General features: G+C 47.3%; 1 protein-coding gene across 1 annotated transcript; it reads right to left on the minus strand.

Moving 5' to 3' along the window:
• Positions 1-2: 2 nt before the first annotated feature.
• LZTR1 (leucine zipper like post translational regulator 1) lies at positions 3-27,047 on the minus strand. Its single transcript, XM_062624934.1, has 20 exons — positions 26,832-27,047; positions 26,691-26,753; positions 26,021-26,077; positions 25,392-25,471; positions 24,281-24,389; positions 23,356-23,439; positions 22,185-22,242; positions 21,528-21,667; positions 20,677-20,878; positions 12,112-12,222; positions 11,691-11,783; positions 10,204-10,299; positions 8,971-9,154; positions 7,376-7,545; positions 6,181-6,337; positions 5,874-6,000; positions 4,673-4,822; positions 4,409-4,514; positions 3,522-3,602; positions 3-793 (listed from the first exon to the last, which is right to left on the minus strand). The coding sequence occupies exons 1-20, from the start codon at positions 27,005-27,007 to the stop codon at positions 677-679; spliced, it is 2,361 nt and encodes a 786-aa protein (XP_062480918.1). The 5' UTR covers positions 27,008-27,047; the 3' UTR covers positions 3-676.
• Positions 27,048-27,499: the final 452 nt, after the last annotated feature.

Here is a 27,499-nt window from a genome sequence, read left to right on the forward strand (position 1 = left end):
AATGCCAGGGGAAGATGTTAACTCTTTATTAATAAATTGATCTAGAAAGGCTTACTGAGACAGGATTAATGGATTTGGTGTGCAGGATGGACCACTGTAATCTTCTAGTGTGAGCTGCTGCAGAGCAAGGCCTGGCCCTCCTGCAGCCCACCAGTGGAGGCAGCTGCAGAAGGGTTTATCTTTTAATCCACACCATGGAGAGTCTCTGACAAGTCCCTCCATCCTGCTCCAACAGTCACAGCCTCCCTGCGAGCACCACACACTGCTTCCAGTTTTATGTGACTTCCCCTGTGTCAGCTGAAGTTCTTTAAATAGCCTTGAAATCCTGTGTTTCCAAGTATTAACACCACCCTTCCTCACGACTGCTTTCTTTTACAGTATAAAAGTAATAATGGGCCTGATTCTGAACTTAGTTACTCCCCAAACCACATGGAATAAATTAATTCCTGCAATGGTTTCAATTTGACATTTGCGTAAGAGAGACCAAACCCTTCGCCACAAAGGTACAAACCAAGCAAATCCACAGGAGAGCACGTCAGCTGTCCATGCTCCTCGGGAGCCTGCTGTACTGCGTAGACACTGTGAGCAGCTCGGTATGGAATGGTAGAAGAGAGAGCCAGCCATAAAGTGCTAGTTTGTTTGAGGAACAAGGGAGAAGCTCGATTACCAAAGCGTGTCAAATGTCTGAGCCCAGCTCCGCGCACTGCTTGTCTGATATGTGGTTAGCTAAGGACTCTATGATGTCAAGAAGGAGGAGCTGACTCAGGGAGCGGAGATTTGGCAACTTGGAGACCTTCAAGGAAAAGAAAAACAGAACAGAAAACAACAGAAAGGAATTAAAGCCCTCCCCAAATGGCAGCTGATGTCGCAGCAGTTCACCCCAGCCACCCCATGTGAAACAGGTAGAGCCTGGGCACATACGGCATGAAATCGCAGCCCTGGGCTCCGGTCATGACTTCCTGCACTTGGAACCGAGTTTCAGACTGCTGCATGGAGGGCATGGGATGGAGAACAGCAGAAACGCTGACCCCAGCACTGCCTCTCTGGGAAAGGAGGGTAATTACTGTTTATAGTGACAACTCTCCTGCTAATGGATGCCAGCTAAGCACTCCTGAAAGCAAAGCTGGGCACCAGCACAGCCCTGAACTTTGAAGTCTGTGTGTTTCTACTGCGAACGTGACTTAGGACCTGATCTCTTCACCCTGTCTGCTCCTATGGAGAGGCTGTGCTTAGTGTCCACGCTGGTGGTGCTGGCTTTCCTCCTGCAGTCAAGGCAGGTCACTGGAGTACCTGCCAACACAAACCTTCACCGCGTCAGATACACGAGAATCTACAAGCTTTATGCTCTGAAGACTCTTCAGAAGCTCAGCTGTTACCAAAAAGGAGCTCTACACATTCCTTTCTTCTCCACAACCTCACAGTAATGAGCCAGGAATCCCTCTTTCTAGATTTATTAACATACATGCCCAGCCTTGAAGGCAGACTCTGCCTAAAAGCCTGACTACTTGCCCAACCAGTACTCACTGATCTCCTCACTCTAAGCTTGACTGCGATAAAGAATAAAGATGTCCTAAGCATCTTTTGAAGCCCAGGAAGGAAATGGCTGAGATGCTTTCAGGAAGAGCTCAGGACATGTGCTTGAAGTAATAATATCCCCAAAGTAAAGGTCTGTGATGACTGGGAGGGAAAGGGACCCCCTTAACATGGGTGGGAAGCACTGAGCCATGCACTGTGGAGGAACAGATCAGGGTGTCAGTACAAACACTTCAGAACAGCAGTTTTATTGGGCATTTTGCACAATACCGACACACAGGAGCCTAAACCCACGTTGCCCAAAGCAGCAAACCTCTGGGCACGGCTCTGCCATTAATGTTCTTACTGGGGGGGAAACACCTTGACAGTCGGCATTGAGAACAGCGTTAACCAAGCTGGAAGAACAGGAGATGCCAAGGGCCATCCACCCAGCCTATCCAAGCCTCCATGACCTGCCGGGCTGGCACAGCTAGAACAGATCCCCCTTCAGAGCCTGCAGCTTGCCAAGGAGCCCAGCCACACACAGAGGCAGCCAGCACAGGGCCAAAACTCACACACTGAAGCCTCTCAAGGCAAAGAAAAACATTGCATAATGAAGGTTTCTTCATGCACATCTGCTTGACAGGCTTCCAGCCACAGTCTGAGCAAAACTCTTCTAGCAGGCAACAGTTTAAATAGAAAACATTTCCACATACTCTGGTGAGTGGAACACAATCGAGGAACGCCCTTTAGCTCCCATCTCTGCGATGGCGCAACGTTCGCTTCCCCCCAGCACGTTCTGCTGAGATTTGTGCCAACCTGTTTGTCTTCCTGGGGCCTCCACAGGAAGCTGAGACCATGAGAGCTCAGCTCTCAGGGACTGTAGCCCCAGGAGATGCCCCAACTGCCTGTAACTCACAGTGGGACCATTCTCCATCCCCTGCTGAAGCTGGGCCCCTCTGCAGGAGTCATGAGGCCAGAAGAAAATCCACCACATGAAGGCAGGGGCTGTAACCTCATGCTGGGACCCTCTGCTGGGAGTGCGATCCCTGGATGCTGGCTCCACTCTCAAAGCTTTTTTATGCACTTTCAGCTATTTCTGGATGTAAAATGCATTGCACTTGGGCAACTTAGGCATTTCATGAAGAGCCTTAATAGCTCCCTATGCATCTTCAGATAGATACAGACTGGACTGAGCAGTGCTCTCCTTCCCCATGGGCAGCAGTGGAGGATTGTGAGTTTAGATACACAAAAAAGAGCAAGCTACCTGAATATTAACTTGGGAATTACTATCAGTAAGTGCATAGCATCCAGAAATCCCAGTTCCTGTGATTTATCAGCCGATTTCAACAATGCTGATACATTGTGCCATGAACTGGTGACACTCTGGGGAACTCCCATGGAGGGATCATATCTCACAAGAACAACTAAATGATAATACCCTTATTCTCTCAAGTGAGGACAGGAATATCAGCACATCAGGCTCTTGACCTTTCCTATCACTAATGCATCATCCCACGTATCAGAACAGGGAAACTACAGAAAGCCCAGCCAGGACATAGGTAATTTGCCTTCTGGGCACATGAGAGTGGAATATCTATGACAGAGAATAATTCAAGAGAAATATGAACAGCACATTCATGACTGCCAGTGAAAGAGAGATTTGTGCCCTCAATATATCACAAACTTATCTTGCTATACACATGAGAACTCAACAGTGGCATGGCACAAAATCAACAGCCGGAACAAGTGGAAATGGAAGCAATTGTGGGTAACTTCTGTTCTGGAAGGTCTTCACATTTCCAGACCCTGCTGTTCTAGTCCTTCATTTATTTTTGGTGTTTAAACTATGCCTGGCAGACTTGTCAGGGAGTATCGGCAACACTCAGCCAGCTCTCAGCTGTCTCACATGAGAGAGAGTGAAATGGATTCCTATATTAATGTGTCTTTAACCAACGCAGTGACAGAGGACAGCAGCTCTCAAAAGCCCCAGAAAAGATGCAACCAACCTTGGTGAACTGGTGAACGATGATGTGCAGGCAGTGCCTCTTCATGTCCAGTGCCTGGGTCTTGTCAGCTGCCTCTAAAATCTAGAGCAAAAGCAATGATGTGATCTTCCTTCCGCATAGCTCAGAGGTACAGGGCACAAACACTGCTCTGACTCAGATGAGGCAATTCCTCTGAGCTAGGGAAACATCTCCAGTTTTCTGAACTATTGAAAACTAAAGTCTTGGATTTAAATGCATTGAGTCCCCAGGAGATAATCAGTAGGAAACTGCAGATCTGTTTCAGAGCCAGGTTCCCTGAAGTGCCTGGTGAGACTGGCAAGAGCCAAAAGCAGTTAATGCTGGAATTGATTCTGCTTGTGTTGCAGGGGGTTCGGTCTGCCTACCTAGTAGATGGCATTGTAGGCTTTCTTATCACAGAATATTCTTTGTTAGCTTAAACTTCATTGCCAGATCCTCTTGGCATTTACTGATAAAACAAGATTAATGTCACCTGCACATCACCATTTGCCCTGGTACAAATGTCTACCAAAAAAAAAGGGTTTGGAGTTGAGTGCAGTGCACATGGTACCTCTTAAAAAGACCCTTGGAAACACTGGTCTACAATGGGGGGATGAGGAACATCCTGTTGGCCAGTTGAGCATTATCTACTAAACACTTCAGCCCAGGAGCACTGGTGACACAAAAAGCAGATAAGGAAACAAAACCACCTGAGCCTGTGCTCCTACAGTGGCCATGTAGGACCACTGGCATTAGAAGGGTTTGTGCAGTCTCAGTGGATGTGAGTTTGGAGGTGACTCAGTGAACCTGGCACTAGGGGTACCCAGCTGACCAGACCCTTCCCTGTATCTAATTCAAACGACTAATGAAAGCTGCTTGGGGACAATTACCTGTAGTACGTTCTCCACTGTGACATTCATTTCTAGGTTCTGCTTACAATAGGCTTGCAGTCTGTTGTTGGAGAAGCCGTAATAGTAAGGTGCAGCAAAGAGGTAGCTATTCATCTCATTAAGGAAACAACTGTAAAGCAACCGTGGCAGACGTTAAAATGCAGCCTTGAGCTGCAATTTTCCCAGGCTCTGCCTGGCAAGGAAAGCGAGCTGCTGTACGTGCACGTTAGGCAGATACTTCAATTCCTTTAGATATAAGGATACAGGGAGTCTTCAGGAGGCATGTTTACTTCTCCATAATAAATGTATCGAAGCATTGATTCAAATGCTTGCTTGCTGGGAACCATTTCACCTATAGAAATATTCACTTGCCCATCTTCTGGCATGAAGGAACGGAACATGGCTTCAAAGTAACTGGAAAAGGAAGTAAAACTGATGTACACATTCTGCAGACAGATTGTTTAACCCAGTATTGTTCAGAGGCTGCTGTTAAGCACTGCAGCTTCCAAAGAAGCAAATTCAGGTGACAACCTGGGCAAAACCACTGCTAAATGATTGGGTTTATATGTCTGCCTGTGAGAGAACTCCAAATATAATCCCCCTGATTTCCATCAGCACTACCCAAAATTTGCCTGTTTCTTGAAAATTAGGACACATAGTGCTTTGATTTTTGTCCAATTTGCATAAGACCCAGTAGAGAGCTTAAAGTATTATGAATTTCCTTGGTATCTGCAGGCTCCTAATCATGCAGGGGTGTTTTAAGAGCTGTGAAATGCTTCTAGTAAAATACCACGGTAACTAATACTGAATATTATTTCTGGGACTAGACAAAAATTGTGACAGGATTTGAAACAGCAATTTTATGTGAACACTTCATGTTTTCCAGAACGTAAAGGTGCAGGTACACAGAACACACAAGCAAAGCACAGATTCCCTTCACTGCCATACTGAGGAGGGAGAACAGTCCCCACCATCAGAAGGGTGAACTTGCCTCCTCAACAAAGTACAGGCACAATCTAGTCTCTGTTATGCACCATTTTTTGCTGTGCTTATTCATACCCAGTCTTAAATACCAGCAAGGGAAAAAGAGATTCAAACTTCAGGTGATGCAAAATGGATGTCCACCATCAAAAGACTCCTTCTGACCTCAGTGGACATTTGGTGCTTTCCACTTCACTGAGCCACCTCTTTCCTTCCCTGTGACTGTACAGATTCTTTGTCTTGCACTGCAGCTTCTTACACATCCTCTAGAGAACCTCTCCAGTTTTAATTTCCTCCAGTCCTTCCCTGCTGGGTATCAAATTGAAAAAACCCAAACCATTTAACCACTGGTGCTTAAAGGCTTATTACAGTTACTGAGCAAAGACGTGTCTTACGCTTTATGTGGATACAAAGTTCCTCCCTGTCTTCTAAAAGAGGTAGCTGCCCCACAGACTGCACAGCACTGCACTTTACACAGCCTCACCTGGAGCGGGCAGCCAGGATGGCTTTATGTGCTGGCCGTGGGTGGCCATCCAAGAGAAGGATGATATCACAGAACTCAGTCCCAGCTCCTTCCAGGTAAGCCTTCATGTCCTGAATTAAAGATGTTCCTGAAAGTTACCGTAATGAGATAGTTAAGGATGTGATAGTTGCAGATGAGCAGGTACTATCAAACTAATACATGGCAAAGCCATAGCTCCGGCCCCTCTTTCCTTTGTTTCCTAGACTAAGCAAACCATTAGCAATGCAGAACCAGCACAAGTAATTAGGTTAAAAAGCAGGAAGGTTACCAATGTCAAGCGGCTGATCGGAATGCGTTCGAACAGGAGGCTGCTGCTTTCTTCGTACAATCTCCACTATGAGGGATGAAGAAAGATGCTCAAACTCCTTCATCATTATTACCTGGTTAAAATGGGATTCCTTCACCACAAAGTTCAGGCAATGTTCCTTAAAAAAAAACACCAATCCAGTATTAATAACAGATTGATGGTTTACCCTCTGAAGGCATCCCACAGCATCACATACATGTCACACGTGTGAACAACCATCGTTTTCTTACGACCCTCCACATGGGTCCTGCAGCTGGAGCTATCAAGCAGTGACCTCCTCAGTGACCTAAGGGACCATTTCAGCTCCTACTTGAACAGGAAATTCAGGACAACTTTAAGCATCTAGAAAAACCTGACTAAGAAATAATAACAAGGAAAAGATTCATTGCCCCCCATCTAGCTGCTCCGAAACAGGAGTCTCAGGAGATGCTGGAAACCTCATGGAGCCAACTAAGATTAGTTGCTATCTCATAATAATTCTTTATACAATAGAAACCAGAAGTTAATTAGAAGATTGACGAGGTCTCAACACTCTCCATTAAGAATACAATGTGCAGGATTTCCTTGTGTGGATTTTGCCTTAACTCTCTCTGTTAGGGCTGCAACAGTCTGGAAGAGTCTTGTAGGCTCCTGTATGACAAACCTGCTGTCACAGCAAAGCAGCCTGGAGGTATCTATCCTACCCTGACTTTCAGCAAAGCCCTTGACCCACTGCACAGAGAACTGCAGACACATTTTGGTTTTCAGTAGAGTGCTTTTCAGATCAAAGCCATGAAAACACAATTTAGATCACACCCAGGTGAAAGAGCTTGTCTGCAGCGTCTGTATAGAACAGTGGGAACAGAAAACGCACTCGTTCCATCCTGCTGCAGTGAGAGTGAATTGATGAAGAGGCAAAGTCACTCTGCCCTCTACATCCTGAAATACATCCTGAAATCCCTGCAGGGCAGATATGCACAAATATCACTTAGTGAAAAAACCTACCTAATATTGGTGAGCAACGGCAGGCCAGCCCACCCTAACATACACTCAAGCAACTACAATTATAGGAAAGAATTGAATTTGCAAAAGCCAACAGCTTTTGCAAAACATTTATTACATAAATTCTATTTGTTAAACTTCCTTATCAGTTCCTCTGCATGCAAACTGGGATCACCTTTAGCTGATCCAGCTGGAGCTTGTTGGCATTTTCACACACAATGAGCACGTTCTGCAGATCCACGGATGCTTCAATGTATTGGAGGCAGAGCTGCTCCAGTCGAGAGAGCTTGAAGTTTAAAGCTAGTTTGTAAACATCCATAATAAGTAACACATCCTGCACATGGCCTGAAATGACAAGAGAGAAAAATGCTGCAGAGCTCAATTTATCTTGACAATCTGGATTATGATTTTTAAAACCCCAAAAAGAAAGGGAAGTCTCTAAAGCCACTGACAAGCTCCAAAGCCAGCAGCCCTGTGTTCCAAAGTGCTCAGCTGCTAACAGCCCCTGGGTTTGGATGCAGTATTAGCAATCAGTTCCCTCATTCTGACAGGCCCTTATGAAGGTGCTTTGTGCACACCCAGACCTGAGGCTGGTCTAGAAGAAAGGGCTGAAGTAAGAGAGGGGCAGTGGGGACCCGTGCAGGCTACTGCAACGGGACTACTGGGACACCAACTCAAGGAATAATCCTCCACAGCCTTTGATTTCCTCGCAGGAGATCTGTGGCCATCTGCTGTAACTACTTTTTGATAGAGAAAAGCCTTCTTGCTTGTCACGTGCCTTCCTTGTGTCTAATTGGAAAATCCCATTTGATAAGCATGCCCAATTCTATTAGCTCAGCCTCTGGACGGATCCCCAAGGTGCTGCTCTCTGAACTGAGACAAGCAACTAGGAATACAAATGGTCAGGACAGGGCCATTGGAGGATCCAAGCAGAGGGGTGTTTGATGGGCTGGGGGAAGGGTAGCAGGCTTCCTGAGAAGCCTGTAACAAAGGGAAGAGCTCAGTATGTCCTTGGTCTGATCCTAAGGGATCAGTGAACTGGCTGAGAGCGGGATCTGGCAATGTCAGCAGACACCAACGAGGAGCTTCTCTCATCGCCATTAATGAGGCTTGCTCTCAAGACAGGCCAGCTCGCAACGAAAGCCTTGGAGCAGCTGCATACATACCATTCTTTCCCTGGGAATTACCTTTTACAGAAAGGAAAGATTATGGACTGAAGCTCAAGCAAACCTTTCAGCGCTAGGATAGATGGACCTTGCTTTACCTTATTGTGCCACATGGCTACAGCTTCCCCAGCCCTTCCAGCTGCAGGTCCCCCTGGGTATCCACTCTGAATCCCACAGCCAGACACACCTCATCACTCAAAGCATGGCCATTAGATTTGCTGCGTGGGAGCTGAGAGATCTCTGGCTATTACCTCCCAGCCTGCAAGTGTTTATAACCAGGGGATCTTCAGTGAATGCATCAAATTGATTTTTCCTTTCTTGAGGCATTCTTTCGGATTGGTGCTTTGAAAAGATGATAAATCCTCACTTCTTTGCTTTGCTGTGTGGGCTCAGTTTGCAGTGGATCAAAACAACGCCAGAAAAAAGGAATAGGCCAACAAAGGATCCATGGTCCTTGCAGACAGTGTTCTGCATGTGCAGAACAGCAGAACGCCTTTGGTTTTAGTTTGTGGTTTATTGATCATGTGCAAGTGCTTGATCCTACTCTGGGTCAAAATAACTGTTTCCTGCCCAGCTGTGGCAGGTTCCTAACCCTCTGTCCTACCTTTGCGAGGGTACTTGATTTTATCTGTATACAGGAACTGCATGAGCACCTCGAAGGGCTGCGCCTCAGCCTCTCGGATGGGCACCTCCAGCAGCGGCTGCAGGCGGCACAACTTGACATTCCCACCAATCCCATCCCTCTGGCAAGTCGCATGTCCCTCGTCTTCAATGTCTTGCTTTGATTTCTAATGAGATGGAATGAACAAACATGGCAACAAGGCTGTGTCAGCTCACACACGTTACTGTCAAACCACAGGAAAGATCCTTCTCATGACTGCATTCTTCAAGATCCAAGATCTCATTATCTTCAAGATTATCCACACAAAGACAAGGAATTCATGCCTTAGACTTACCGTTCCATATCCAGCAACAAACATGGATCAGAACAAATGTGAGCTCCTGCATAAGGCTCAAAAGCAGGACCTCAGAAAAAGGGAGGAATGAATTCATCTTTCTGCCCTCAGCAGGAACAGCATTTCTCCTTGGAGAAGAAAGATGGAGGAGCAGGTTCCACAGACCCCTGCTTTGCAAAGTCAGAGCTCAAAGTGCTGCACAGACATGTTGTAAGCCACGTTATTACTTCCAAGTTCCACTTTGACAACCTTTCCCTCCAGCCTTATCCAGTTAAGATGGAGGGCTTGGGGTGGCAAAGCAATTAACTAAGGGGCAATGAGGCACCTGTACGTCTTACTGCAGGTTATGTGCTACCAGTACCTCAAGAGCAGTCAGATATTTGCTGTTAAAAAGCTGTAAGGAACGCAGACACCAGACCTTCCACTCTGGAAGAAGTCAGGAAATGCTAAGGTAAAGGGAACAGAGCCAGCTCCAAACCTTGAAGTTCCCTTCCCACTGATCTGTCTGATCTTGCAGGCCACCCCCGAGGACACGCAGCTCCTGCCCTCCCTAGAGGCAGGGGTATCCCCAGGGATACTCCACAAGATCAGAAGCTGACAGCTACGAGAGCTCCCAAGAACCGTAGTGCCAAATCCAGATAACCGGATTAACTGTGGCTCCTCCATGTTATGCTCCTCACCCGGCCTGATACACATCCTGCAGCCTGTTAATGCCAATTATCCTCTTTCCTTCCCTTGCTCCAGGGCACCTCAGCATCAGGCTCCGCTCTGGTGCCACAGCTGTCTCAGCAGATACTACTTGTGTTTCCTGACAACCTGATTTCCAAAACGGGGCAGAATAAGCATCCCCTGCCATGAGACCTATTCTCTCTAAGACTCACCTGTTTCAGCCTCTCCCTTGCCTGCATGATCTTCTTCTTCAGCCACTTGCAGCGAGCTGTAACAATTGCAGTGTGCCCTCGGACTCGTTCCTCCTTCTGTCACAGGCAAAGGAAGAAAACACATTGAACTTCTAGACCCAAATCCCACAGTGGTGGTGGCAGATGGTGGAAGTCGTGGAAGGCTGGGCTGAGCTCCAGGTTACCATACATTTAGTTGAAGTTAGAATCTAAGGCAGCTTTGCATTTGCTCTGCACATATAGATGAAATCCAACACCCGTTTTCCTTAAAGCCTAATGGCAAACACCATTTGGAAAGAGTCTCTGTTATGTTCACTAAGTGGAAGCTGATACATAGGCTCAGTGTCACAGATATTGCTCCTATTGTTGCATCTGAGGTTTGGTTTCATTTTCTATTTTACTTTAGTCATTAAAACTGCTCTTGAAATGATCTGCAAAGCACTGACAGCTCCTTCCAAGGAACAGCTGGGACCTCAACTGAGTACAGAGGTCATTAGTACCATTTTCACATTACAACTCTATATACTATATATATATATTTGGTCGATGAGAAACTTAACATGAGCTGGCTTCAGTGTGCTCCTGCAGCCCAGAAGGCCAACTGTATCCTGGGCTGCATCAAGAGGAGCGTGACCAGGAGGTTGAAGGAGGTGATCCTGCCCCTCTGCTCTGCTCTTGTGAGACCTCACCTGGAGTATTGTGTGCAGTTCTGGTGTCCTCAACATAAAAAGGACATGGAACTGTTGGAACAAGTCCAGAGGAGGCCACGAGGATGAGCAGGGGCTGGAGCACCTCCTGTATGGAGCCAGGCTGAGAACATTGGGGCTGTTCAGCCTGGAGAAGAGAAGCTGTGTGGAGACCTCAGAGCAGCTTCCAGTGTCTGAAGGGGGCTACAAGGATGCTGGGAAGGGTCTCTTCCTCAGGGACTGTAGTGACAGGACAATGGGCAACGGGTTCAAACTGAAACAGGGGAAGTTTAGACTGGATCTAAGGAAGAAGTTCTTTACTGTGAGGGTGGTGAGGCACTGGAATGGGTTGCCCAGGGAAGGTGTGAATGCTCCATCCCTGGCAGTGCTCAAGGCCAGGTTGGACAGAGCCTTGGGTGAGATGGTTTAGTGTGAGGTGTCCCTGGCCATGGCAGGGGGGTTGGAACTGGATGATCTTAAGGTCTTTTCCAACCCAAACTATTCTATGATCCTATGATACTGTGCTGTGACAAACTGGGGTTACCTCCCAGCTATCCACGGATCTTCTCAGTTGAAAAGCTTCTCATTTGCAGCTTTAGGAAGTTATCTGGATCAGTGTAATTTACTAAAGCAGAGACAGCAACTTTACCAGTGCCACTGCTCTTCAAACTTCACTCCCAGGGGTTCTGCCCCCCCCCCCCCCCCCTACAATCTGCCTTTCCCCAGGACACAATATACACACCAGAAACCCCCACTGGCACCTCTGCAGTAAAATCTACTCACCTCTCCCAAAACAAACTCCAGGTCACTGAACTGTCTGTTTTCCCACAGCCTTCCGTAGTCTTCATGGAGAGTGCATTTAGGGTAACAGGAAAACTGGGAAAAATAAAGCCCCACAGAAGACAGAATTCATTTCACATGGCCCTGCCCAAAAGCACTGTTACACATATGATCAGTGGATTTCCTGATTAACTCAACCTCAAGGTAGTATATAAAGTAGAAAACAACAAGCAACCCAAACACCTGCAAGGGCTTGCTCTATGGGGAGGGTAATGAAAGATAACACAAGGCAAGATGGAAGAACTGGGTCTTGTCTGAACTGTGAAGGCTGTCTGCAGGGGCCAAACCAGAAACTGCCACGTCTGGAGGCAGAGGAGTCCCACAGAACTGGTGTGGATGGTTGAGCAGGTTGAGCAGTGATTACCTGGAACCTGTACATCTCTCCACTCCTGATGTTATTGTCCACCGTGCCGCCAAAGATGTACATAGCATCCGAGATAACAGCTGCTGCGTGGAAGAGTCTCCCACTGGGTAACTGGGGAAAGAAGAGGACAAAACAGGGGAGGGAATAACTAAAAGCCTCTTTTTTTTTCCCCACACACACAAAAAAGAACCTGCAACAGATCAATAGTGAGAAGGGAAAATCAACGTGGACCAAAGTGACACAAATGCCTGCATCCTAAGATCAACATGTATTATCCTTTAGGATTGTTTCCTAGTGTACCTGGAACATACTTAGACTCACATTTAAAGACACCTATTCATGGCACCTTGTAATCAGAATGGTACACACACAGGACCCTCCATGTAACTGTAGTTACAAAATACATCAAATTCAGACTCAACACTGAGTTTTACATAGAAAAGTACACCCCAGTTCTAGAAATAAAGAGATTCTGTAAATCACTGTGAAACCCAGAGCTCATTCCAAATGCTGTCGAGAGCTCGAACAGTGAATGATCATCTAACTCAGCAGGATGCTCAATTGGAGGCCTGTAAGCACTCGCCTTGCCCGCAGCGGCTCACCCATCTGGCCAAGGCCCTCCAGCAGTGCCAAGTCATGCACAGAGCCCAGCGTTGGAGGCGTTTCCAGAGCTGGCACCACAGAGTCAATCCTGTCTCCATCACGCCAGGTCCACAGAGCATAAAGCCACCCCACGCTGCAGGAAGCCCCAGCTATTTATAGGGCCGAGGGATCACACCATTCCGTGCAACACACACTTCACCTTGGAACTGTAAAAGGGGGTGACTTCTGAAGCAGGAAGGAGCCACTGCGAGTTGAAGCTGCTGTGACCCTCCTGCACGGGACAGACCTCATTGTTTTTACCTGTGTCTTCTAGGTTACACAAAGGTAGCTGATCACATTAGCCCATCTCACTGAGGTATCTTACATCAAGTCGTCGAGTGGTGATAGGAACTACCTTCCCCCCCTGCCCAGTTTGATCAGGCTTGTTTTGTCCTCCAGGCAGCAAAATCTCATTAAATCTCTGCCTACGAAATCAAAAGCCCTCTGGCATAAGAAATCTTCTCTTCTTGTACATATTTAGAGACACCACTTGAGTAAGCTCAGACACGAAACAAGATTATGTTTATCTGCAGAGCCACATTTTCCAGGAAGCCATGCTGACTGGCATTTCTCATTACCACTGACTTACCCCTTTCACCACAGCATCACACAACAGCCTCATTTAGTTCGTTACTCACCAGATTTTCCATGAGTTTCCCTTTTCTTCAGACTACAGCTTTCCAGGACACAACCCCCCCTGCTTGCTTTTCTCCCTCAGATGTACAAACCACAGATGGGGTCACCTCAAAGGCCTGTTGAACAAGCCATCCAGATTCCCCTGGATAAACAAGAAACCTTCTGTCTCCAGCAAAACCTCATGGATACTTTAGCAAAGAAACTTTAAAGTTGGTGCTAATAAATACTGTAATAGGAAGATTATGGAATCATAACCTATTACATTCCTGTTCCATGGCTCTCCAAAAGAGAATGAGATCATAGAATCATAAAAATTGCTTAGGTGGGAAGGGATGTTAGAGCTCATCCAGTTCCAACCCCTGCCATGGGCAGGGACAACTTCCATTAGACCAGGTTGCTCCAAGCCCCATCCAATCCAGAGATGTCTTTCCACACCACCAGAAGGGCTGATATCAGCTGTATTATACATATCCTTTTCACAACTAACTCTCCAGCCAAAAAAAAACCCAAAGAAGAACTATTCTGCTGGAAACCAAACACAGCCACCTGGTTTGTCATTATTCAAGGGTCTTTTCAAGCCGGAGTCTTTGCTTTCCAAAGCACATCTCACCAGTCACCTCTGCTTCCCTTTCAGTTCACCCTCCCACACTGCTGCCTTGCTTCGAGCCATCACCTTCAAAATCAAAGTATTTCAGAAGAGGTTTTGTATCATTTTGCATTTCTCATGCTCAGACTCACTCCGTATCCTGTCTAGACAGCACAGACCGAGTTTGTCCTGTGATGCTCATCAGGGTTCTGGTTTGACTTACAAAGCTGTGCATTAAGTGTTGCTGCTTCTGTGTCAGAGCACCAGCAATCATTCAAATAGTTGAGATTACAGCCCTGAGCACGACCTCTGGGGCTGAGTCCACATACCTTAAAATAAACTTAGTTCAACCTGTGCAAACCCTGTCACTGATTTAAAGTCTGACCTTCCCAGGAATACATTCAGCTTCACTTGGAGTCTTTAATAAATGAAGTTGAATCAACGTAAAAGTAAAATGAAATGAAAAGAACAGTTTCCAGTCAGGGGTCAATACTAGTTTTCTATGTGCAATTTGGAACTCGCATGTGTACAGTCAAGGCTTAAATGATTCTTAGATTGCAGTTCAATCTGAAACAGCTCCAGATACATTTCAAGGAGAGAAGAAAAGAGTGGAGGAGGAAAAGCATTTGCAAGGCTGGAATTCATTTCTCCCTTCTGGAATAAATTGAATTTGCATTTTTGAAGCCTTCACTTCCAAGTGTTTCTTTATTTACCTCGGAGTCTGCTGTAGGTGGATGTTTAATTGCTGTTATGCCGAAATCTAAACCAAATACCACTGTGATTGAGCAATCCAACACATCAGTTGTGTAGTTCTCTTACAGTTTGTGCAATGACTGAGGTATACAGCAATTAAAATCTTATGCACTAATTGCTTCTTTTCTGCCCTCTTGTGCCCTTAGTTCTTCATGAGAAGCTGAGGGGCTTGTTTCTGGCAGGTGGGAAGAATGCAGATGCTGAACAGAGATGGCCAGGATGCAGGATGCTCAGCTATTCCCACAGCTGGAGACCAGCTTCCCACCTCATGGCTTGACTGATGGTCTCTGACAACCTGCTCTCTGTGTCAAGGCTGACAATGCATGAGGAAGGTGATGCAGTAAAACCTTTGCTATGGCTGACAGGTTACACACAGTGTCAGGGCAGGCACTGCGTACAAGACACTGTGTGTTGTTTTCAACTCGTGCTGTTTCAGTGGGTGTCTTCTGCCTCCTACTCAGCCCTCAAAGCATTTCCAACTTGTTTTCAGTGCTCCTTGACTGAAAATTCAGCACTATGTGCAATACTAGGAAACAGGTAAAATCAAATCCATGGCAGTTGTTCCAAGGCTCTTCCGTCTCATTCTCTCAGCTTCTTAGTACCCTTCTTATATTTACAGAATAAATTGATAATTGTGTAAATTTTACCTCTCCTCACACTCAGATATGTATTAAGGAAGCTGACTGTTGTACTTCAAAGGCAGTAAAGATGTGCCCAGATCGCTTTCACATCTAGGAACACCAATGAGCCTCCCTGGCTTCCAACATCACTAAAAACTCTAAGCCAAAATGACATAAAAATACCTAAAGCCATCAAAAAAACAATGTGGTGAACCAACATAAACTAGAAGGTAAAAACACTGGCACAAGGTGCCCAGAGAAGCTGTGGCTGCCACATCCCTGGCAGTGCTCAAGGCCAGGCTGGACAGAGGGCCTTGGAGCAAGCTACTCTAGTGGAAGGTGTCCCTGCCCGTGGCAGGGGTTGGAGCTGGATGAGCTTTAAGCTCCCTCCCACCACAACCCAGGCTGTGGGCCTATGAAAAAAGAATCTATTCTTCCTCTGGAACTCAAAGAAAACCATAAGCTACAACAGGTTCAAATGATATGTCACTTCTGGTAGCTGTTTATACTCAAGAGATGCTTCTACGCTATCATACTAGGCAACAGCATGAAACTCTCTTAACAGATGGGCAGACAGAGCTTTGGATAGTCTTTAAGTTCAAGGAGGTTTAAGGACTTAAAATGTTTTCACACGCTGGGTGCAGAAAATCTATCTGCTTTTCAGACAATCAGAGCTGACTGTCTGGAGTAGCTGACACGCTGGAGGCTGCTGCTCGAAAGGGCTTACCTAGGCTGGAAACATGGGCTGATGGGCACCTCATGACGTTCTGCCAAGTCCTGCCCCTGCTCTGAGCATGAGGTTAGACTCAAAACCTCTGAAGTCCCTTCCAACCTCCTGCTGTTGTGATCCTAAGACTTCCTCCTGTTCGTTAACATACTCCAGGTGTGGAGGCCCAGCTCAGCTCTTGTTATGATGGAAATTTATGTCTAACGTGGAAATTCAGCCTTTCCTTTTCCCCTCTTATTTTCCATACAAGAAGAAAGGGAATTAAAAATCTATCACAGACACCTGGAAAGGACCTGGCCAAAGGCTATTTCCATTCCTCTGCTCCAACCAGGGCCAACAATACCTATTTCATTCCTGAGAGGGGTTCATCGAGGCTATTCCTAAAGACTTCCAGTGGTAGAGATTCTTTGAACCTCTCATGGAATCTTCAACTCTGCACTAGTGTCAGCAAGTCAACAGTGTAAAGCAAAGGATCACCTCAGTAAGCACCACCTCCTCATGTGAAGCAGTGAACACAGAACAGGGATTGCCACATATCATGGCAGAGGATAGAAAGTTGAAGACCATGATGCAGAAACCTACAAAACAGGATAAATCACGAGATACAAGAGCAAAGTCATACAACAAAAGCTTGTTGCAGTATCAGCCTTTCTGGGGATTTTGTGGTTCTGGTTATGGTCAGTACTAAGGGATGGGACAGTGGGCATCGTTTGATACTCTGCTCTACACTGAGGATGAGATTTTTCCATTTAATACTCACTGGAGAACACAGCCTGGGAAGTTGATTCTTTAACAATGACATTCAAACATGTGCTGTTATAACTGCAAAGGTCAGAATAGGAGCCAACCTGTAACTTACAGCTGTAATAACAATAAACACTCTTTCCTTTAACACAATTTCAATCTATCAGTTGGAGATTGAAATAGTAGTGTTAATGTACAATTTATTAGAGAGAATTAGGCAGTTTAAAGAGCAAGTATGGCCAAATCCAATGGATGTGTCTCAGAAGAACATATACTGAAAACTAACAACAGAGGACAAAAACCACGTGACTAGCAGTTGCTTCCTTGTGGCACCATGGTGTGTTTTCCAAAATCAAATTCCCATAGTAGTACTTTTGGGATCTTAATCTGACTTCCTGCATAAACCAGCCTACAAGAGATCCTGGAATAACTCTGAAATGGAGCCTTTCTTGTAGGAAAACTTTCTTTCTAGGAAATATAAATTCTGGTTTAGACACAGTGAAAAATCTACCCAAAGGCTCTGAGAAAACATCCCAAGGAATCATCACCCCCGTTCCTCACAATCTGTGAACTTTCATTTCCTTTTCTTTTTCAGTCTGGAGTATTTCTAGTTTCATCTTGAAGCTGCTGGACCTCACTTGATCCTTTACCAATAGACGAAACAGCCTCTGTTGCCCAGAGACTCCGTTTCACTGCTGGCCACTGGGTTTCTCCAATCATTCAGAGATTTCTTCTCTGAATAACCCTGATTTGTGAATACAACATGGTGAGACACAGGTCAGGAAGATCTACCTAATAAACATGGGGGTAACAGTTATGTTACTAAATGATACTACACTCTGTTGGCTTCTGGAGCCAAGAATATCAGCAGCGCTTTGAGCCATTTTACACTACAGGGAGCTTGTCTCAGCTACCCACAATGACTAAAGGTTTTAAGTCATTGTTTCCAGGGGTACTGTGAAGGGAAACTATTAAGCATAGACCACACACTCTGTTCTCAGCTATTCTGCTTTACATACCCATGAAATACATACTGTTTCTGCCCAACTTAAGAACCATCACTCTGAGTGGACTGTTACTTTAATCATGAATTGGCAAAACTCTGGGCAATGAGCAGGCAGCAGGGGAAAGCTGAGACTTGCTCTTTTCTTTCAAGGTCATTGACAAAAGTTTCTAGTGGTGCTATGACAAGAACCAGTCTCTAAACTGCTTAAGCAGAGTAACTCCTCCTTGTTCAAACCCACATTTCCTATCTTCCAGTTATCCAACTTTATACCCACTTAACATGAGTCATCCTAACGCTGCTTTCTTCTAGTTTCTTACTGGTGAGCGAGCTACATAAGTGTATCCCTTCTGCTATCATCCACATAAGTGCACATTCTGCTTTCTCTGTGGGAGAACTCTGTAAAAGCACGTAATGAACATCCCTCAGGAAGGAGATGAAGGGAGAGCTGACAAACAGAAATCACTCTGTGCAACAACCTTGACTCTGATAACCAGGTTTTCACCAACTCCACCATTTCCAAGCTGTACCTCTCAGCACAACCTGAACCCATCACTGGTATGGAGAGCCTGAAGGCTAGACAAAAGACTTTCTGAAAAGGATGCAAGTCTCAGCACTACCTATTGCTTAGAAACATCAGTCTTCTCTTTGGACTGTGAAATCCTGGCAGAACATGAGACCCTGACAGCTACACTCACCACATTTGACAGCAGATCTTGTTAGGGGCCTCACTGCAGGAATTCAGGGGTTTGTTCACATAATAACATGCTTCTTTTGCCTGAGGATAACTCAGCGGGTGTAACTGATCTCTGCACAGGGAGACTGTGGCAGACTCATCCACAGTGGGATGAGTAAGTCCTTTTAATCTTTCTTAGCTGCCCACAAACCACGTCACTGTAATCCATGTGAAAAACTCCAGAACTGTAGCTCACAGTAAGCCAGAGAAGCTTACCAAGGCATTCACCTCCCTTTTTGCTTATTAAAAGACAACTAAAGAGCTCTGAAAGTCAGAAATTCATATTGCTCTTTGAAAGGCTGCTCACTAGAGCCTGCACTGCAAGATGGTGGGAATCCACGTGGATTCATGGACAGTGTAACTGTCCCAGACCTTCTTAAAGCGCTGCAAGGAAGAAGAATTCTCTTCCTCCTCCTGTGGCACCTTCTATGAGGCAGTGGCTGTTTCTAAACATCTCTTCTGATTCTGTGGGGCTGTGTCCACAAATGGATGTGCAATCACCTCCCAGGCCTCCAGCTCCTCTGTCATTCCCTGCAGAGCACTCCTCTACTGTAGCACAAACCACGGGTGCTGTGTGCAAGCCTCTGTCTGTGCATCTGCTGGGGAGCAACTGGGCAAGATGGAATATTTTCCCTCTTTCTGCCTGCTGGTATTTGATGCTGTTCCAACCTTCTTCAGAAAGCCAAGGAGCTCTACAGGAAAACTTGAGGGCAATGAAAAAAATGTATTTAAATTATCTTTAAATCCTCTTCTAGCCCCGTATAAAGGAAACCAAGCACCTCAGGAAGCTTTGGCACTGTTGTACAGGCAGGCACGGACTCAGATGTGATGCTCCTCTCCCTGCCTTAGAAAAGCAGAACAACCCCCAACTGTGAAGATCGTCTAACAGTAAAGATGGAGAACAGCTCTGTAAGACACAATATGTATATATATTATAGCACCAAGGCGAAGGTATGAGGAGCTATGGACTGCAACTGTGCAGATCAGAAAGCATGTTTGGTATCCAGTTTGAAGACATCCTAAAAGCACAAAATAGAAGTTCCTTGTTTATTTGTGGAGCACTGACCTTTTCACTTTAGTTCTCCCTTTTCTACTTATTAAGCCATTTTCCCATCCTCCATGCAAGGCACCATCAACAAAGCTGAGGGACCTGGGCAGAGAAGAGGACCTAGAACAGGCCCATTGCCAGACTTGTTTCTAGGTGTTGTTCTACCTGTTTACCCAAAATGCAGCCAATGCTGGACTGTCTCGGTGCACTCACAGTGCCTGAGACTTGATTGCAGCCTAATTCATGCAATACTCATCTCTTCCAGGTGTATCCTTCATTTCTGCAGTTCTCCATACAGCACACAGACATCTACTATTTCTTCCCACAGATCACACACACTAAACCCACTGTTACATCAGCCGAAGCATTTCTACATGTCTTAAGGTAAAATCTATTAAAATTAATAAATGCAGCCAACATAACCATTCTAAATCCAGCAGATACAGATACTAGTACAGGCTTCTTCTCATCTGGGGTGCTCACTTGGCCCTTGGTGGTTACTGCCTCTTTATGCTCACGTAAAGAACCCAGGTGTTTTAATTTATATATCTTATTAATGCAACTATGGTCAAAAAAGCCATGTCTGAGTCTCCCTGTGATGCCTATCATTATTTTACAGTCATACCTTCATAAGCAAACCCTTCACACTTGACCTAAAAGGGAAATGCTACTCTGTGCAATTACAGAATTTCTAAGACATTACACACAGAGGCATTATTCCAGGGAAACAATCAAAACCTCATCTCGTTTGGAATTCTGCTTCAACAGCATCACACAGCCAACCACAGAACCACTGGTCCACACAGTGAATTCATTACTAGGCTCAGTCAAATAATGACTGACTCAACAATTACAAGTGTTTGATGGGATTTCTTTAAACAGCACTAAGCAAAGTTTTCAGTGTGTCAACACTGACCCATTTCTAAAGACTGTTGCCCACAGTATTTCAGCTGCTCAACCACTGGTGGGAAGGAGCTAAAAGTCAACGTCCTTGTCAAAAACACACCCTTGGCCTGACAGCAAAAAATGGGCCAAGGGTGAAAGGAAACACCAAGAGCTGAAGGTTTTACCTCACTGTCTGGGCTGGGCTGGATAACTTCCCAGGTCTGGGAGTCCACGTCGTAGCAGTGAAGCTCGTTGGGCAGCGTGTTATCTGCAGCACCACCAAACACATAGAGATGCCGGTCGAAGGCAACCATCGTGTGGCCGTATCGTCGTTGTGGAGGAGGAGGGGAGCCTCGAAGCAAGTGCTCGGTAGGAATCCGGGTCCAACTGTAAGAATAAAGGAGCTCCATTACGGTACTTCCAGAACCTGCATGAGAACGGGCAACAGCTCATCCTGATCTCCGTCAGCTCCATGTTGATGAACTTCTAACTGAAAATGAGATAAAGCCAATGTGGTTCCCTCACCCAGATGCAAATCCCAGCAGCTCAAAGACCACAACTTGGCAAGGAATCCGTGATCTATGATCCACTTTAACAGCTAACCCAGTACCATACCCCATTTTGATAGGGCACTGCTTATTCATTACAGTAGCATGATTTCAGCCAAGGTCTGGAGGTCATCAGCTATTGTTTCGGTTGTGGTTCCACTTCAGCCAGCAACCAGACCAACCAGGCTGTCAGAACAGACCATAGGACAACTTCCAGGAAAGCAATATTTGGCATCCCATTCTGAATACACCAAGACTCACATTTACTGTTTAAAGTGAATCTACTGAATTTTTGTTCATCTGCTGAAAATGACCAATTTGATGCACATGGCAAACGGCAACATCTCATTAACATGGTCCATACCTTACCACCACTTCCTCACCATGAGATTCACTATTCTTTCTCAATACCCTTAAGTCTGTGCATTTCTCAACACAAGTAGTAAAAGATTATGTGGATTTTGTGTGATTTAACTGTCTCCACTTACATCTTTTCCTTGAACTCAAACTGAAAGAGATTATTGGTAATCTTTGCTCCACTCTGGCCCGAGAAAACAAACATCTTGTCTTTGCAAACAGCCACAGGAAAGTTACAGCACGAAGGAGGAATTTCACCACTTTGTTCAATCTGAAAGATAATGAAGTTCACAATGAAGAAGGTACTGCTGTGGTGCACCACTGCATGTGCTGAGGATGCTGCAGCACCATGCAGCTCACCAGATGCCATGGCAGCAACGTGTGCAGGCAACTGAGTCCAGGTGATCAACTAATGCTGAAGTTAGTCTGCACAGACTAACTTTACCATGGATAAAAAGGATGGGAGGCCACATTTCTAGAGCCCCAGTGCTGTCAGGATCAGGCACCTTGAACAGCCAGCAAAGCTCCCAGCGGTTACAGTGAGAAATGCAGTCCCTTTTTCCAGGGGGCATGGCCAGTTCATATTCACATTCCCAAACAAAGAGCAGAGCTAATGTACACTTGGCTTTCCAAATGCACAAGCACAATCATGTTGAGGGGTTTCCGCTCACCTGTGTGACAAACACAACCTGCAGAGAGCAGTGCTGTCCAGGACAGGGCTTTTAAATAACTGCATATGAAAACCAAAGAAGAAATCCCATGTGTTAACTGCAACTAAAGCTTCTTACCTCTTCCCAGCACGTTAGCTCTCTATCCTGGAGGCCAATTGTCCACATATCATTTAACCTATGTTACAATACAAAAATGCTTGATTTAGAAAGAGTTGGTTTTTTTTTACAGTAATTTTCAGCTCCTACTTCCACTGGCAGGAAAAAAACTATTAAAATCTTTTTCTCCTATACCTAATTTAATATCACCACCCCAAGCCTGCTTCAGCATCTTTCTGGTTACGAGTGTTACAAGTGTTCTGCAGTTACACACAAGTTACAAGTGTTCTACAGTTACACACAAATTACAAGTGTTACAAGTGTTCTACAGTTACACACTGTTACAAGTGTGCTACAAGTTACAAGTGTTCTATAGTTACAAGTGTTACAAGTGTTACAAGTTACAAGTGTTCTGGTTACAAGTGATCTACAGTTACACACAGCAATTCTGCCTGGAGCTTAAGGATTTGACCTATTCACTCCTCAGGATTCAGGGGTATTTACAGAAATACCCCTTATTACCCTGCTACCTTCTACCTACCCCTACTAACCCCTAGGACGGACCACAGCAGTGATTTGTGTGGCTGAATCCCACCTTCACTGCAGAGAGGAGAACAGAGCAAGCAACTTGACACATCACTGACTGTTACCTTTTATACCTGGCTATGCTTTTCCCAGGACAAGTTACTCACTATAACTACAGATGATTCCTTTTGTCCTAATCTGCCTGAGGCTCCTGTTCCACAAAAAGCCATTTTTTTTTAACGTGATTAGATGCATTTAACATAAATTAGACAGCTCCTCTCACCCAATCCCTCCTTCCAGCTACTCGAGGTCCTGAGGGAACTCCCTAAGCTGGAACTGAGCAGCTCCACACAGCCATGCATCCTTCTCCAATTCCTCCTCCAGAAATAAAGAAAAACGCTCATTTGCCAAATTTCAAAGATCTTTACAACCAAGGCAAGGATGGCACATTACACATCCACAGTCTGAGTCACCAGGTGTCTAGGTTTTCAACACATACGGACTTGAATTTGGTGAAGTGCTGAAATGTGATGCTCAACAACAGGCAAAGCTTTTGCAGAGCTCCAGTTAAGGGCTTAAATCACTAGGGGTACAAAATCATCTCTACAGAGGTGAAAAGTGAGGGACCAGGACTTTACAGAAGCACCCCAGTGATCCCAGCACGTACCGTGCGTTGCCATCATATCCTGCAAAGATCCACAGCTTGTCACTGTACACTGTTGCACCGTGAGCTGACCTGGCAACCGGCAACCTGCAGTTGAGGAAAGCAATTAAAACACTCTCAGATCACCCGCTGTAAGGATCTAGGTGAGGGCTAAAATGCACAAGTATGAAGCATAAAGTACCCAACACAAAACGGCTTCAAGGGGTGAGATTGAGAAGGCTCCCAAGATGCAAAGACCACAAGAAGAGAGCAAACTTAGATTTCTTCTTCCCCAATCTTTGTGGCTTTTCCTAAATCAGCCAAGAAGCATGAAACAAAACTGTGACGGCACAAGGCCATCAGCTTGTATGAGGCCATTTGTGCAGTACCCACGCTTGTAACCATGGGGAACAACAGGGACATGTGAGTTTGGAATACAGGAGTGAGACTTGCCCTCCAGAATGCCAAAAGTTGCTAAAACAACCAGAAAGAGAATTTACTGATGTGGTCTAAATGTGCACAAACTCAGCTCTGAGAAGTAACATGCTGCTAGGTCTGATTTTGCCTTAGAAGGCTGGATCTCAGGAACAGAGATCAACTCATTCATCTGCTTCTGAAAGCACTCATGTGCACACATGTCACAAGTGTGTGCATCTCAGGGCACTCCGGGAAGTCCAACTTTAGTCTGAGAAACAGATTTAACTAAAGTAAGCTCCAAAGTGGTTTCTGATACAACTAAATCGAAATAGGTTTTGGTCACATTTCCAATATAGTCCACTCTGGAATGGAGGCCATGTAAAAACCTTCATTTTCAGAACACTTGAATCAAGCAAGTAGTGCAGAAATCATCCCCCAGCCTTAACACCAGCACTGGCACCAACTGTGCCATTGTCTGCTGCGTTAAGCTCAAGGCCCCCTGAAGAAGGGGGCAGTCATGCCAGCTCCTTACCTCCCTTCAGTCTTCCATTCAGTCCACTGCCCAGTTGCAAACTTGTATTCAAAGAGATCGTTTTTATTCTTCAGGTTGGAATTGGAATAAATGTCTCCAGTGTAGCCACCTGGGCAACAAAATTCCATTGGGCTCAAATGCAATCAAGCACGTACACTTCTAGTTGTTATAGTAGAAGAAAACTTAAGTTTAGTTCGCACAAAGAGAGGTATTTAGCTAATGGACAAGTGGGAGACTCCTCCTCCACTGCTACCCCTAAAGAAACAACGTGGGAATGATTTTCAAGTCTTTAGACAAAACAGGAGTGTTTCCAAGCTGAAGCTGGAATCAGTGTTAGACATGGAAAACAGTGGATTTGCTACAGAGATATTTTGACACTTCCTAAAAATATGTTATAAAAATATTCCTAAAAATTTGTGTGCTCGCAGCCCAGAAAGCCAACCGTATTCTGGGCTGCAACAAAAGGAGTGGGACCAGCAGGTCAAAGGAGGTGATCCTGCCCCTCTACTCTCCTCTTGTGAGACCTCACTTGCAGTATTGTATGCAGTTCTGGTGTCCTTAACAAAAAAGACATGGAACTGTTGGAACAAGTCCAGAGGAGGCCACGAGGATAAGCAGAGGCTGGAGCACCTCCTGTATGAAGACAGGCTGAGAAAGTTGGGGCTGTTCAGCCTGGAGAAGAGATGCTGCGTGCATCCAGCAGCTTCCAGTACCTGAAGGGGGCCTATATGGATGCTGGGGAGGTACTCTTCCTCAGGGACTGTAGTGACAGGACAAGGGGTAACGGGTTCAAACTGAAACAGGGGAAGTTTAGATTGAATATAAGAAGGAAATTCTTTCCTGTGAGGGTGGTGAGGCACTGGAATGGGTTGCCCAGGGAGGTTGTGAATGCTCCATCCCTGGTGGTGTTCAAGGCCAGGTTGGACAGAGCCTTGGGTGAGATGGTTTAGTGTGAGGTGTCCCTGCCCATGGCAGGGGGGTTGGAACTGGATGAGCTTAAGGTCCTTTCCAACCCTAACTATTCTGTGATACCTCATTCATTCTTCTAAACATCACTACCAGTGCATTTACCATCCCAAGCAGACACCATTGCAACCTGCCGCTGCCTTACCGAACACAAACATGCTGCTCCCATAGACCACAGCCGAGTGGTGATACCGCGGTGCTGGCGGGGTCCCCGTGGTGAAAGCCCTGCACAACAGGAGAACAGCAGCAATCAAACACCCTCATTGTGCTTCAGGGACTCACTGCTCTTGTGCAGAGTCAAACAAGAAACAACTGCTCAAGCTTTTCCTGCTGCTCCTGAGGGTTTTCACTGGCTTTGGTCTCTTAATGAAACTGCCCCAGGTTTTACGACAGACGGAGCACTGTGAGCATGGTACAAACACGACACTGCTGAAACCTGTTTGGCAGAGACAGCGAGCGAGGCACAAGGAGGCAGGGGTGAGATGACAGAGCCCGCACAGGCCAGAGCAAAGACAAGGCAACAGTAAGCCCCACTGGCACATTTCCTGCCCCAAGGGGCCGCAGCACCCCAGTCCCTTTGCCCCTGTACCCTTCCAGCACCCCGCAGGGTGTGACACCCACTGCCCCCCGCAGGCAGGAGCTGCGTGCGGGAGCCCTGCTCAGCCCCGCAGCCCCTGGCAGGATGCGCTGGGAGAGTCCCCGAGGTGCTGAGGACGAACGAAGCGGCCACCCCCAGCCCTGGGGCCGGGGAGGGCCGCGCCCGGCGCCGCGCACCTGCACCAGGAGCAGTCCTTCACGTCGAAGCGCAGCAGGTCGTTCAGCATCGTCTTTCTGCGCGGAGGAACGAGAGCAGCGGCTGAGCCGGGGAACGGCAGCCCTGCGCTCCTCGGGCCCGCTCCCCTCAGCCCCGCTCCCCTCAGTCCCGGGTCCGCTCCCCTCGGGCCCGCTCCCCTCAGCCCCGGGTCCGCTCTCCCCAGGTCCGCTCCCCTCAGCCCCAGCCCCAGCCCCACTCCCCTCAGCCTCTGGCCCGCTCCCCTCAGCACCGGGCCCGCTCCTTTCAGTCCCGCTCCCCTCAGCCCCAGCCCTGCTCCCCTCAGCCCCGAGCCCGCTCCCCTCAGCCCCGAGCCCGCTCCCCTCAGCCCCGGGTCCGCTCCCCCCGGGTCCGCTCCCCTCGGGCCCGCTCCCCTCAGCCCCAGCCCCGCTCCCCTCAGCCCCGGGCCCGCTCCCCTCAGCCCCGGGCCCGCTCCCTTCAGCCTCGCTCCCTTCAGCCCCGCTCCCCTCAGCCCCGGGCCCGCTCCCTTCAGCCCCGCTCCCTTCAGCCCCGTTCCCCTCAGCCCCGAGCCCGCTCCCTTTAGTCCCGCTCCCCTCAGCCCCATTCCCCTCAGCCCCAGCCCCGCTCCCCTCAGCCCCAGCCCCGCTCCCCTCAGCCCCGCCGTGGCCTCACCCGTTGTCCCCCCCGAACACGTAGATGGCGTCCCGGTAGGCCACCACAGTGTGCTTGCTGCGCCTGCGGGCGGCAGAGAGCGGGGTCAGGAGCCGCCGGGACCCCCCACACCCGCCCGCCGCCCGCCGCCCCGCCGCTCACCGGGCCCCCACGAACTCGTCGCAGGGCGGGAGGCGGCGCCACCGGTGCACGGTCTCGAAGGGCCCGAAGTTGAGGGTGAGGTACTCGACGCTGTCGGAGCAGCTGTGATCGAAGTCCACGCTCGGCGCCACCTTGGAGCGCCCCGCGCCGCCCGCCGGGGCTCCGGCCGCCGCCATGGCGCGGCCCAGCCACCGCGGGGACACCGGGGGACTACAGCTCCCGGCGTGCACCGCGGCGGCCCCGCGCGGACTACAGTTCCCAGCATGCACCGCCAGGCGGGGAGGAGTGGAGGGGAGAGGGGACACACAGCCGCTACTGCGCACCGCAGGGTCGTGAGTTCGAGTCCCGGCCGTGGCGGGTGACCAAGGCTGCGCCGGTCCCCGGCTTCAGCTTTAATATAGATAGCAGGGAGCTTGTACATCCTAAGACGGCATTGGTAACCTTCCTGATTAGACTCCTCAACAGTGCACAAGAGGTGCGCTGCACCTCAAAACCACACCATAGACCTATCTCCATAGAGTCCAGCGTGTTTCAGGCTGAGCAATGACCTTGGCACTGGTCAGGTTTCTCGCAGCAAACTGAGAGCCCTTCAGCAAACACAATTCTTGTTCAAAGACTCATCAGTCTTTGAACAAGAGTTCTGTTAGGAAGGAGTCAGGAAGCAGAAA

Source organism: Pezoporus occidentalis, unplaced genomic scaffold (assembly GCF_034315485.1).
Source record: "Pezoporus occidentalis ecotype Australia unplaced genomic scaffold, CSIRO_AGI_Poc_V1 ctg274, whole genome shotgun sequence".
NCBI classification, from domain to species: domain Eukaryota; kingdom Metazoa; phylum Chordata; class Aves; order Psittaciformes; family Psittacidae; genus Pezoporus; species Pezoporus occidentalis.

Coding starts and splice junctions, on each gene's coding strand:
- LZTR1 (XM_062624934.1), bottom strand. CDS start 27,007: ATGGCGGCGGCCGGAGCCCCGGCGGGCGGCGCGGGGCGCTCCAAGGTG. Junction 23,440..24,280: donor GAATGGAAGACTGAAGGGAG/GTAAGGAGCTGG, acceptor CCTCAACTGCAG/GTTGCCGGTTGCCAGGTCAG. Junction 6,338..7,375: donor TCCAGCTGGATCAGCTAAAG/GTGATCCCAGTT, acceptor TTTTTTTTTAAG/GAACATTGCCTGAACTTTGT.